The 12,140-nt window shown below is 42.2% G+C and overlaps 1 protein-coding gene across 4 annotated transcripts in view; it reads left to right on the top strand.

The window, feature by feature from the left end:
* Positions 1 to 12,140, top strand: part of grb10b (growth factor receptor-bound protein 10b) — a 73,386-nt gene that overhangs the window by 56,267 nt on the left and 4,979 nt on the right. For 3 of the 4 annotated variants that reach the window (XM_037074268.1, XM_037074267.1, XM_037074270.1), the window contains 11 exons: positions 558 to 714; positions 6,426 to 6,541; positions 6,976 to 7,050; positions 9,160 to 9,297; positions 9,608 to 9,718; positions 10,056 to 10,154; positions 10,578 to 10,655; positions 10,908 to 11,024; positions 11,367 to 11,433; positions 11,527 to 11,614; positions 11,765 to 11,858. In XM_037074268.1, the coding sequence (XP_036930163.1) occupies positions 558 to 714; positions 6,426 to 6,541; positions 6,976 to 7,050; positions 9,160 to 9,297; positions 9,608 to 9,718; positions 10,056 to 10,154; positions 10,578 to 10,655; positions 10,908 to 11,024; positions 11,367 to 11,433; positions 11,527 to 11,614; positions 11,765 to 11,858 (1,140 nt within the window). The remainder of the gene's footprint in view (positions 1 to 557; positions 715 to 6,425; positions 6,542 to 6,975; positions 7,051 to 9,159; positions 9,298 to 9,607; positions 9,719 to 10,055; positions 10,155 to 10,577; positions 10,656 to 10,907; positions 11,025 to 11,366; positions 11,434 to 11,526; positions 11,615 to 11,764; positions 11,859 to 12,140) is intronic. The other variant, XM_037074269.1, reaches the window with a different exon arrangement.

The raw sequence follows: 12,140 nt of genomic DNA, 5'->3' as shown, positions 1-12,140 counted from the left end.
TACAGTAGTGTTAAGTGTAGGCAGCCCTGCTTTGGGTGAACAAGAGCAGATGCTTGTTAAACACTAGGGTATATTTGTTTCTATATAACGCCAACAAGTTGCCATAAGAAAAGCCTGTCTGTGATTTCTAACACCGCAATTGCTACATAGTCCCGAGTGTCTGTTCTTTTCTATTGTGTGCTCTAATTACAGGCCTTTGTATCCTATAGAGCATAGGACACTATATATGATAAATACAACGCCAGTGTTTGAAGAAAATTGCTGGCTTCACCCACCTATTAGTTTTCAAAAATGGTTTGTGTTAAATGAGTTTATCACAACTTAGAATTCCCTCTGCGGGTACCATAAATAAAATCAGACTGAAATGGTATTCAGAATGGGTCCGCCACAGCTAGAAAGGTCTTGCAATCATTTAAAGAGGTTTTTTTTTTTCTGCCCTCCTTATTGAAACACTGTCTTCTCAACTCAAGTCAAAGTCTTTGTCTTTGTCTTACCAAAGTACTTTCAGATGATCTCTGTTTAGTATGACTCAAATCTTAATCTATTTTCCCTCACAGATCGTGAAGATCTTCAGTGAAGACGGCCTGGGTAAAGTGGTGGAGATCCCAGCCGACATGACAGCCAGAGACCTGTGCCAGCTCCTGGTTTATAAAAGCCATTGTGTGGATGACAACAGTTGGGCACTTGTTGAACACCACCCGCTGCTAGGACTAGGTAAGGTCCCGAAAAAACTTTGCATACGCACAAAAGCACACACTCACACACACATGATCAGACACTCACACACACTCACACACACTTGCTGACCCACAGTGGCTGGACCCTTTGGGTGGGCTGAGACATGCAAAGCAATCACTGACATACACAGGTGCATTCACATATATGCATGCATGCATGCATCCTCGGGCAGACACACAGTTCAGGCACATTTTCTCACGCAAGCATGTATTCAGGCATGAGTGCATGCACATACTACACAGCATATGCACCCACTGAGCCATGATGCCCAGAGATGTAATCGGGTTTAACACGGTGGCTGGCTGGGTAAAAGGTCTCTGTAGCATTACGGTACCGTGCAGACGAGGCAAGGCGAGGTTGATCTCTAGTGAACAACTGAGACGGACCTCCAGCACACACGCTGAGCTGCTTGTCATTGAAGAATATTTGTGGTCTATGTATTGATCAGCACGTGTGCCTGACATAAGTGACGGAAATAGACAGAGCAGTGCACACGAGTTCAAAGTTGCTCCAGCAGGCAAATGATTTTCTGAGTGAGGAGACTGTTGGAAGAAAAAAAAGATAAGTGCTTGACAAGATGCCTTTACAAAATCTGATGCCAACTTCAGGTGTGTTGAGATACATTCAATAACTGTCCTGCTGATGCTGAACTGTTTCATGGAGCTGATGAAGAGTCCCGCTTTAGTTTGTGTCGTGTGCTTGGAGGAGATTAAGAAGTGAGGCACGTCTGAGATCAGGGCTCCTTTAGGTTATTACATGCAGATTTGCTATAAGTGGAGACAGTCTCTCCCAGGGGCCCTTATTGAAGCTCACATATACTCCTGAGGAGCCAGAAGAGACTCTTTTTGGCCCCAGCTTTAAATTGTACGGCAACAACCTCAATCTTAAGACTCTCATGTGTTGGTGGTTGAGAGTAAAGTTTATGCTTCATGCACACAGGATGGTGAAAGCAACAGAGTATTGTGTATGGCATTTGACACCCTTCCCTGATATTTTTAACTCGGGCAGGCTCATTTAAGGTCACTAGACTGTTTGGAATCAGGTCTTTCAGAAACTTTAGAACCTGGACAAAGATCCAGGACAGTCCCATCCCAAATTATTCTCGCTCCTGAGCTACTTTCCAATAATAATCATCATGCAGAAGATTATATTATGATGTTGTATGCCATAAATTGCCACAGAAGGGGGATTACATGATGTGGAAGCAAGCCGATGAGAAGCTAAAGCAAGAGGAGGTGATAATTGAAGGTTATGGATTAGGAGGCGGAACGTTGTAACTGATGAGCGCTGTAACAAAACCTTTGCCTGCCCTGCGCTCCTCTCAGTGTCAGAGAGGGTGTAATGTTATTGATCCGGGACTACAAATGACATGGCAGAGAGGTGATGGAGATGATTGATGAAGAGTTTAAAAGGTTATCTTTCACGTTAAAGGAAAATGGAAACCCTCACTGCATCAGACTGAGACCTCGTGACTAATGTGGCGTGAAAAGGTCAAAATGCTGACGAGGAATGTGGAATAGTATTCTGTGTGAAACATCGCATCTGAATCAAGCGCTGCATTTAAGTTCATCAGCAGTTAGAGAGGCATGTTTCGTGGGAGAGTCTTTGTAAATTTAGGAGTAAGGATCGCTCTAGGTGTTTGAAAAGTTGGAGGGAAAAGCTGCAACACCAGAACCCTCAGTGTGGCCCTAAAACAAGACAAGGAAAAGTCTTAAGAAAAGTAGAAAAAGATGCTGAAATCGGTTAATCAAGGAATTTGAACTGGGTGCTGCTTTAAGAAGGAAGCAGGCTTTGCATTGCCATTGGGTGTTTTATGTTAGACTTGGCATGGAAACAGTAAGTTTGGAAAGCCGTGGCCGGTTGAACGTTAGAAACCCCAACCTCCCCTTGAGGAGAGGGCGATTATAAAGCACTTATGGAAGACAAGTTGAGCCTGTGCTCTGTGCTCATGTCTGTACAGTTTAACAGATGTGGGAGAGAAGGGGGTGTAGTTTTATATAGAGTGGCATGCCTGCTAGAGAGACGCACTGAAGTGGGAGACATGGTGAAAAACATGTGCGAAAACACTGTTTCAGCTGACAATTTGTGTACGCTTTTGCCAGACTTTAGGCTTTACATGCACACGCGGGCTGTTCGGCTGCCATGTGAGGAGACATTGCATTATTCAAAGCATAGGTCCCCAAAGTTCAAACCTAATATTTCACCATCCATCACGATCTGATTACATTTCTCATCAGTGCTGCCAACATGATGCTGCCAAATACATTTAGACTGGCTTGTTGTAAATGACATCACTTTTGGCTCAGATTAGAAGTTTTCTATTATAGCCCCTCTTCTATTCTATTCTGGTGCACCTGTAGTGCAACTGTATTCTTTTAAGACCTGGAATAACTCCTTATCCTGTTTTATGTTTAGGACTTTCAGTAAATGAGATGTAATGAAGCAGCAGCATACTGATGGGTTATGCATTCACGGCTTGCTACCGAGTGTGTGTGTTTGTAGATGCGTGCCAACGTGGATTAGTGTCTTTGACGGAATTATATCTATCTATCTATCTATCTATCTATCTATCTATCTATCTATCTATCTATCTATCTATCTATCTATCTATCTATCTATCTATCTATCTATCTATCTATCTATCTATCTATCTATCTATCTATCTATCATATATATATATATATATATATGTATATGTGTATGTATATATATATATGTGTGTGTGTGTGTGTGTGTGTGTGTGTGTATATGTCACAGTTGCTACTGAAATGCGACAAATATGTTGATTTGAATTCCATCTTGTGATGTTTGAGTGATATGTCAGTTTGTGTGTTTTATGCATTGGCATACAGTAATTTAGACATTTCTGCCAATCATTGGCTTGTTTGGACTGGTGTCTGTCTTACTGCCTGGAGCAACAACTAACGACTGTTTGCATTGTCCATGAATCTGTCAATTGTATCCCTCGATTAATCGCTAATTTGTTTGGTCTATAAAATGTCAGAGAAATTGTGCAAAATGTTCATCACTCCTCCAAAATCATGTTTTGTCCACCTTCCATTGAAAGCCCAAGAGGTAGTGTAGTTTGGAGCATAAACGCAAACTCAAGTTTAATCGTTACAATATTGATGAGGTGATAATAGAAAACTCAAATATTTATTTTTTCCATAACAGAACAAACAAGCTGTTCTGAGAGGACAGTAAGGTCCAGAATACAGTTTGAAGCTAGAAAGGTGGCAGGGTCTGCCATATGTAAACAAAGAGTGAAGTTGTGTTGTCCTTTAAGGTCAGTTTGTTTATTCAATTTACTCAGCCAGAGAAGATCTTATTAAAGATCTCCATCAACTACTGATGTTTTTTTCCCCTTGTGTGTATACTGTATGTTCTCTGAAACTCAACGTGTGTCTCTAGAATTTTTACTCACTTTGAAAGTTGAGTTTTAATACTCAAAATCCATGTTTGGCTATATCTGCTCATATTTTGGATCTTGTCAAAAATGAATGTTGCCTTCATCTAAAAATCCAGTTTTCAGCCAATCTGTAGTACACTGAGAATATTTGGAACGTTTTCAGCAAAGCAAAGTGCTTTTTACAGTATGACACGAGGCGGTATGTGGAGGCCCTTCTTGTCTCTGTACAGATTGTACGTCTGCACTGCACATGTATGTGCTGTGATACTTCATGTGTGCACATGTGGTTGGCTGCTAGACGGGAATAGGAGTTTCCAAGAGACCCCGAACAATAGCGTGTTTGAACAGAGAGGCCTATTCCCGTCCGTCACTGCCCACTCCGGCTATGCTGCTGAATGGGATGAAGCGGCTCGTTGAGATAAGTAACACTGACCTCTACTTGTCACCCCTAAAAAGGTTAACAGCTCTGGGACAGTGAGGTAGTGTTGCCGCTGGTGAGTCACTGTCACGAACATGAGTGATTCATCAGACAGGCATCGAGCGGAAACAGAAAGCAAAAGAAGAGTCGTGACAGTTTTAGAGCGGTTGTGACAGAGGGGAGAACCAAGGCATACGTGCGATGAGATGATGATGAGAGATAGAGCTGTGCAGGCTGAAGTTCTCCGTTTCACTTCAAAAACAAGACATCACATCAAGTACTGGTATTGCAAAAGTTAAGTGGCAAAAGTGTAATTAAACCTAACAGGGAAGGAAGGAGTGTCTTTTATTAAAGACATGACAGCGAGAGCTTGTAATGATGTCGGAATTGTCTGAGTCATGACCAGCTTGAGCATCACAGGATGTAAATCACCGGGACCTCTGACCACAATCGCACTCGTATTTGAATCACAGTCTCTTACGCTTCCATTGAGTGAAAAAAGAGACATGGCCTGATATCCGTCACTACATGTTTGATGAGTGCGAACAGTTGAAGCCAGGATTTCTCAGTGTCCTTCAGAATGCTGAGGAGGTCAAATGAAACCCAGAGTCATTTTCCAACAGGAGTCCCATTTACCACTTTCTACTGAATTCAATATTGCCATAAAGTTGAGGAAGGCCGTTTCCAGGAAATGATTGAGGGTGAGAGTGAGCGAGATGTTACAGTCAGTGCTTGCAAGGACTTACGCTGGATAAGAAAGGGTTAAACATTTTGGATGGCTGAGCTACACTTGGATCACACATCTGACTTGCTGGTCAGATGTGAAACAACACAGAACATCACTCTCTGGAAAAATGCTGCCTGACTTTATTGGGAACAGGTGCAGTCATCTCACACCAGACATATTTTTTTGTTTGTTTTAAGAAAATCAGATTATTAACGCTTGAATGTAATCTAAATCACTTGTTGGGAAGAAGTGAGTGTGCTCTTTCACCCAGTTTCATTTGTATGATTTCTCGATGCTCTCTTTCTGACAACAAACACTGACGCAGGACTTCTGCAGGTGATTAAAAAGTCTCACATTTTTATTTCCTTTTTCCATTTCTTCTTCAAAATAAGTCAAACTTGTATGTATGAAATTCCACATTACAACTCTTCAAACCTACCATTTACCTAAAAGTGTATTTTTACTTTTACTCTTGCAGCGTTGCTTAACCCAAATCACTCTAATAACCGTATTCCTACATGAAGCCTACCTCTGCATGGACCACATAAATACTACCTACATGTATTCTAACATACCTGCAATGTCTTTCATTAAAAAAAATGATTTGTCCAGAAATCTGTCTTAAAGGTGCAATATGTGAGAATTTGCCACCTATCAATTTAATACTCAAAAGAAATAGGGGTCATAGTTGGTGCCACACACTGTAGCTGTAGTTAGCAAGTGAGCCCAGTTAGCCGTGCAGCTAGCTGTCTGGACAGGGAGCTTGGAGCATAAGGAGGTGTTAGTGTTTCCATCACTGGCACGGAGAGCTTTGGACCTGGATGGGGCAGGGCTAGCAGTAGATATTTCTGCAACGCAAAACGTAGATGTCACAAAGTTGGAAATTTGATTTTTTTTTTTCCTTCACATTCTATTGACTGTTGCATCTTAAATGTGGTTACAAAGAAAAACACGCTGATGACATAGTTTTCCCTTGAATTTGCCTTGTAGAGATTGCAATGGTAGATAAAATCCTAAGAGAAAGGCTGTGATGCTTATAAGAAAATTCATATTTGCGTTTTTAGTTAACTTATAGACTATTTTGACTATTAAACACTAACCTTCCTTCGTTGTTGTCCCACCTCTCTCTGCAGAGCGCTGTCTAGAGGACCATGAGCTGGTGGTCCATGTCCAGGCCTCCATGAACAGCGACAGTAGATTCCTCTTCAGGAAGAACTATGCCAAATATGAATTCTTCAGAAACCCTCTGGTAATTGCTTTTCCTCAGACATTTTCTTGACATGCCATGTCACTCACGCTGACGTCTTCTCGTTGAAATATGTGACACCTATCATTTGTAAAGTAAATACACCTGTGGCAGCAGGGCCTCGCATTTACGCGATGTTTTACATGCACACATCATTTTTTTTTAGAACATTTGAAATGAATGCGACGCGGCAGTTTTTGGACTGCTGAATGAAAAGAGACGTGAGAGTTAAAGAGTTATCTGGTAATTTGCTCCAAAGAGTGGCCACTCGCCAAATGAAACGTCCCTTCAACGGAGCGCTTCTCTTTGTTTTGACAGTTGACTGTGCTAATGAGATTTGCATGACATGTCTTTTGCAGTCACAAATTCTTATCCCAAAGCTATTGTGGCTGATATTCTCTGTGCCTGCCTCTCTCCACCTCCTCTCCTTCCACCAGACATTTTTCCCGGAGCAGATGGTTGCATGGTGCCAGGAAACCAGTCGTACAATTCCACCCTCTCAGCTCCTTCAGGTACGGACAGTGCGCACACACACACACACACACACACACACACACGTTTCTCTCCCGTCTGTCTCTCATTCCCTCTTCTCTTCCTTACACGCACACAGCTTATTTTACCTCGGAGTCAGCACCCACTACATACTGTACAATCAAGCTGACATACCTCACCTCTGACCCTTAGACAGTGTGTCTCGTCAGAGCCTGCAGTAATAACTACTGTTGATCCCCCGTTGACACACGACTGTCTCGGCACACGCACCGCAGGCCCGACACTTGTGATGGATGGTATTAGGCAGTCAGGAATAGAACATACAGTTCCTCACCTGCCTCTCGTATGTTTGCACAGTGCAGCTTCACACGTGTTTTCAAGCTTCCTATCTGCCTCGCGGGCCACACACTGATTTCACGAGCGATAGGAAGGGAAGAAAAAGTCTATGAGAAAACCAGACAAGAAAAAGAGAATTCTTTGGGTTTTGAAGAGCTTTGGTCTTAATGGATGGAGGGGTTTACATGCAGTCTGACTCTCCTTTATCAAGTAATGGAGCTGTCAGAGGCAGAGCCACCGGTGGAATCCATCCCTTCTACCTCGCCACTCACAGAAAGCTTTTAACTCCCCCGCTGATCATATAGATGTTATGCTCCGTTACGCTCTACATAGACGAGTCAATAAATGAGCGGGGATGTGTTGAGCCTGAGTCGTGTCAGGAATCTCCATTGTTTGACTAATTCTAAAAAAACAAGATCTTTGCAGTCAGAGTCCTCAGACAGCTTCTGACCTGAGCTCCACCAGGTGTTTGCAGTATTTTCCATCATGTACGCAGCATCGTGTCGACGTGCAACGAGAAGGTGTAGTGCCTGAAACAGAAAGCTTTCTGAATGAACATTGCGTGTGAACGCGTGCTCCACAAACATTGGAAAACACTCATGCATGAGGCCCCTTTGTCGGATGTTTCCAAAACACTGGGAAACATGTGCTTTAAATATTGAAGAGTCCTCTGGAACAGTTTACCTTCTAGCCGCAAGCCACAAATTCCAAATCAGCTCTAATAATTTAACCTGCCACTTCATGGTGCGATATTTTTGTGAAACATGGAAACCACAAACTCCAAATACTTAAGACGCCACGAGATAATTTGGGCTTGAAGGGGTTCCCGAAAGGAATGTTATTTATTATATGCACTGTGGCTGGCACATGGCATAACATGACACTCCTTATTTTTATTTTTTTACTTTTTTGAGTTTTGATTTTCTTCCTTTTTGTGTTTTATAAATGGAAAAAAGCAACACAATGGCAGCCCTAAACAGCAGTGTTTGATGATCTGAAAACGAGACCAATCAATCAACTATCTATCTCCAGGAAGTTGCATTTTTTGCTTTAAAGGGACAGTTCACCCCAAAATCAAACTATGCTATGCTGTTTATCCGTCTACATTTTTCAGTGTGAGTTGCTTAGCTCTGGAGATATCCGTAGTAGAGATTTCACTACCATTGAGTTTTTTGCAAATGTCTTTTTTTGGCGCTCTGAGCGCCACAAGCTGAGTGCCGTCTAGTTCCATTATATCCAAGAGAGGGCAGACATTTCTACTGCAACTCAGCAACTCACACTAAGGATAAACAGGACAGCAGGTAAGAGGGAACATATATACTAATTATTATGGAGTGAATTGTCCCTTTTAAAACACAAATACATCCTGTGTATACACCATGTTTTTGTGTGAGTGTATATTTATAAACAGGACAGTGTCAGGACAGTGTCAGCCCTCCTCGGTGCTTCACACCCTCTGGTTTTACAGACAATAGCCTGATGTCGGGCGTTTATCATTGTGGCTGCCGTGGTGTGTAAGAACTCAAGCTGCCGCCCATCTCAGCCATCGTGCCAGACCACCAGTGTTGATGTCAGTCATTGATGCAAGAAGCCCAGATGACACTGTGTTCTTTGACGAAAAAGCCTCCCGTCTGTGCTGCCTCTACAGATGGTGTCCGCCACAGCTTTCAGTGTTCAGCTGCGCCTTCGAATAGCAAAAAAAAAATCCCTCCTGAGGCTCTCTCACGGAGGCCATTGTGAAGTGAATGAATCCGAGCGGTTGTGTGCTGATCCCTCGCTCCTCCCTCTTTCAGAACTTCCTGACAACCAGTAGCTGTCCGGAGATCCAGGGGCATCTGTATGTGAAGGAGGTGGGCAGGAAGTCGTGGAAGAAAGTTTACATGTTCCTGCGGCGCTCTGGACTCTACTGCTCCACGAAAGGAACTTCAAAGGTGCGAGTGACTCGCGCTCCTCATCCATCAGACAGAATATATTTCATTGTGATCCTTCAAACGTGTCGCTCTTTCTTTTTTTTTTTTTGCTACTTTGTAATTACAGTCATCATTAATCATTAAATAATTCATATGCATGCCACATTAACATTTTACAGTGATGACACAGTAAATATTTCAGATTAAACACCTTCAAAGAGCCAGCCCTTTTATTGATGGTGGTCTCCCCCGCTCCCTCTCTGTCTGTCAGTACACCTCCGGGCTGTGTCTCTCTCTGATGTTCTGACTTATTAATTATTCCTGTCTCCAGGAGCCCAGACATCTACAGTTACTAGCAGACCTTGAAGACAGCAACATCTTCACTGTCATCACAGGCAAAAAGCAGCACGGTGCGCCCACAGACTACGAGTTCTGTATCAAGGTGAGTCTCAGATGACAGAAGCCAGATGAAGATCTAATGAAATATTATGAGCTGAGCAATGATTGACATGCTGCGTGCTTCCCTGCCTCATGAGGAAGGCGTCGGCATGCAGATGTGTATATATGTGCGCTGAGGCTTTGGTTTATTGATGCATTTCTAAAATATGATTTTGTGTTGATTTATCATTAAGTTCTGTATTTTAAAACTGTTGAATTTGAACAAACAGTTGAGGCTTTTTCTCTTGTCGTCCTTGCCAACTCAGTTCATTCCATCAGTGGTAGTGATGATAATGGTATTGATCGTCCCTGTTCTGATTCTGTAAAATGTTGATCTGCAGCCCAATAAAGGTCGAGGGGAGATGAAGGAGTTGAGGATGCTGTGTGCCGAGGACGAGCAAGGCAGGACTTGTTGGATGACTGCCTTCAGACTCTTTAAGGTAACACCACGACAGTCACTATGGCACCATTGAACAGCAACCAAATTTTGATAATTATTTTCTGGGTGGGGACCCAATTTCTTAAACTGAGTCGGGATTGGAATTGGGTAGGGGAACCTGACCTGACAGACTACCTGTTAGAACATTTAAAGGTGCACAATAGTTAATGAGGAAATTGTAATCACAAGAGAAAGATCCTGATAGACTGATTTTTTTTTTTGGACACAATTTCAAACTGTTTTACTTTGTTTATATTTGGCGGACCCTGCAACATGGGACTGTATTTTCCTCTGAGAACAGCCTGTTTCTTTACTTATGGAGAAAAATAGCTTTTAGTTAGCATAGTTTTTATTATTACCTCATTAATATTGCACATTTATTCTGACAGTGTTGGTTGACCAGTGCGTTCCATTTTCTTTGCAGTATGGGATTGTATTGTACCAGAATTACAAGATTCCCCAACAAAGAAAAACCTTACTTTCTCACTTCTCAGCACCTGTGGTAAGCTTGTCTTCATCCTCTTTATTTGAAATTCAGTTAAAAACCTATTCCACTGAATTGACTATTTCAACAGCATTGCTTTGAATAACCGTCAGGTCTTTAGCATGTGCAAAACATGGATTGTATTGTAATTCAAGCACTAGGAATAGCTGATAGACTGGTTCAGGACACTTTTTATTGCACTGCCTCCTTCCCCTTCTGCTGCCTGTGTGCTGACACTTTTAACCACCATGTGTCTCTGTCTCCCCCTAGCGGAGTGTGTCGGAGAACTCCCTCGTGGCAATGGATTTCTCAGGGAGGATAGGCAGGGTGATTGACAACCCTGTGGAAGCTCAAAGCGCTGCCATGGAGGAGGGACATGCGTGGCGGGTGAGACACGAGCCCACCACAGATGGCAATATTTATTTTGATCAAATATTCAAGCTGAGCAAAACATCTTCTATTTGTCGGTGTTGATTCTTGAGTTATTTTGAGCTGACTAAAGTCTCTTCATAAAGCTGACATGGCTGTAGGGCAGCTGCCAAAATACGAAATATGTCAGTTTCTTACACTAATTACACAATAATGACGTCAGTGTGATCAGGTGTCCGCTTCGCTCTAGTTTAAATTTAAGTATTATCCAATGTGTGAAATGTGTGACTGAACTGTCACATACACCAGATCATAAACTAATCCCTGTTGTTTTATGTGTATGTGTGGCATATCTCTCAGAAGAGGAGTCAACGAATGAACATATTAGGCTCCCACAGTCCACTACACCACTCCTCACTAAGCTCAGGTAAAGGTTATGCAAAGACATTTAACTTCTTTTAGTTTGAATGATTTTTTTTTTTTTTACATATTTAAATGTGTTTTTTCTCTCTCTCTGCAGTCATCCACATAGCTCAGTTGTGGTTTCATGGCAGGATAACGAGAGAAGAATCCCACCGCATCATCCACCAGCAGGGACAAGTTGATGGGTGAGAGAGCTGGAGCTCTTTTTGCACATGCAGTTTTCCGATACTCACTGGATCTGCATAAAACACTGAACAACTGAAGTGCTGACTTTTTTCATTCTGCATCTGTAAAATAGATTCAGCTGAATAATATTCCTTTCCGTTGCTGCACAGGTTGTTTCTGCTGAGAGTCAGTCAGAGTAACCCCAAGGCGTTTGTGCTCACATTGTGCCATCACCAGAAAATCAAACATTTCCAGATACTACCGGTATGCATTTGTTTTGTGATATTTTGCACTCTTGCATTCTTCTATTAAATAGCAGCCATTAGATGTTGAAAGCAAATGTTGTAAGACCAAGCAGCAATATGGAAAAAAAAGTGCTTGAACAAACACATTTTTTTAAGAAGGTGGAATACAGTGGCAAGCTCTAATATTAGAGGTTTGTTATTATTAATGCTGTTCTTTTTACAATTCTTGATGTCTTATATGATCTATGGTGAGAGGTTTGCTGGGCTACCTCAGATCATATTGTTGCGTTAAGCCACTAAA

The sequence above is a fragment of the Acanthopagrus latus genome, chromosome 17 (genome assembly GCF_904848185.1).
Source record: "Acanthopagrus latus isolate v.2019 chromosome 17, fAcaLat1.1, whole genome shotgun sequence".
Classification (NCBI taxonomy): Eukaryota; Metazoa; Chordata; class Actinopteri; order Spariformes; family Sparidae; genus Acanthopagrus; species Acanthopagrus latus.
Note: the sequence above shows the minus strand (reverse complement) of the source record. Positions and strands in the feature narration are given on the sequence as shown.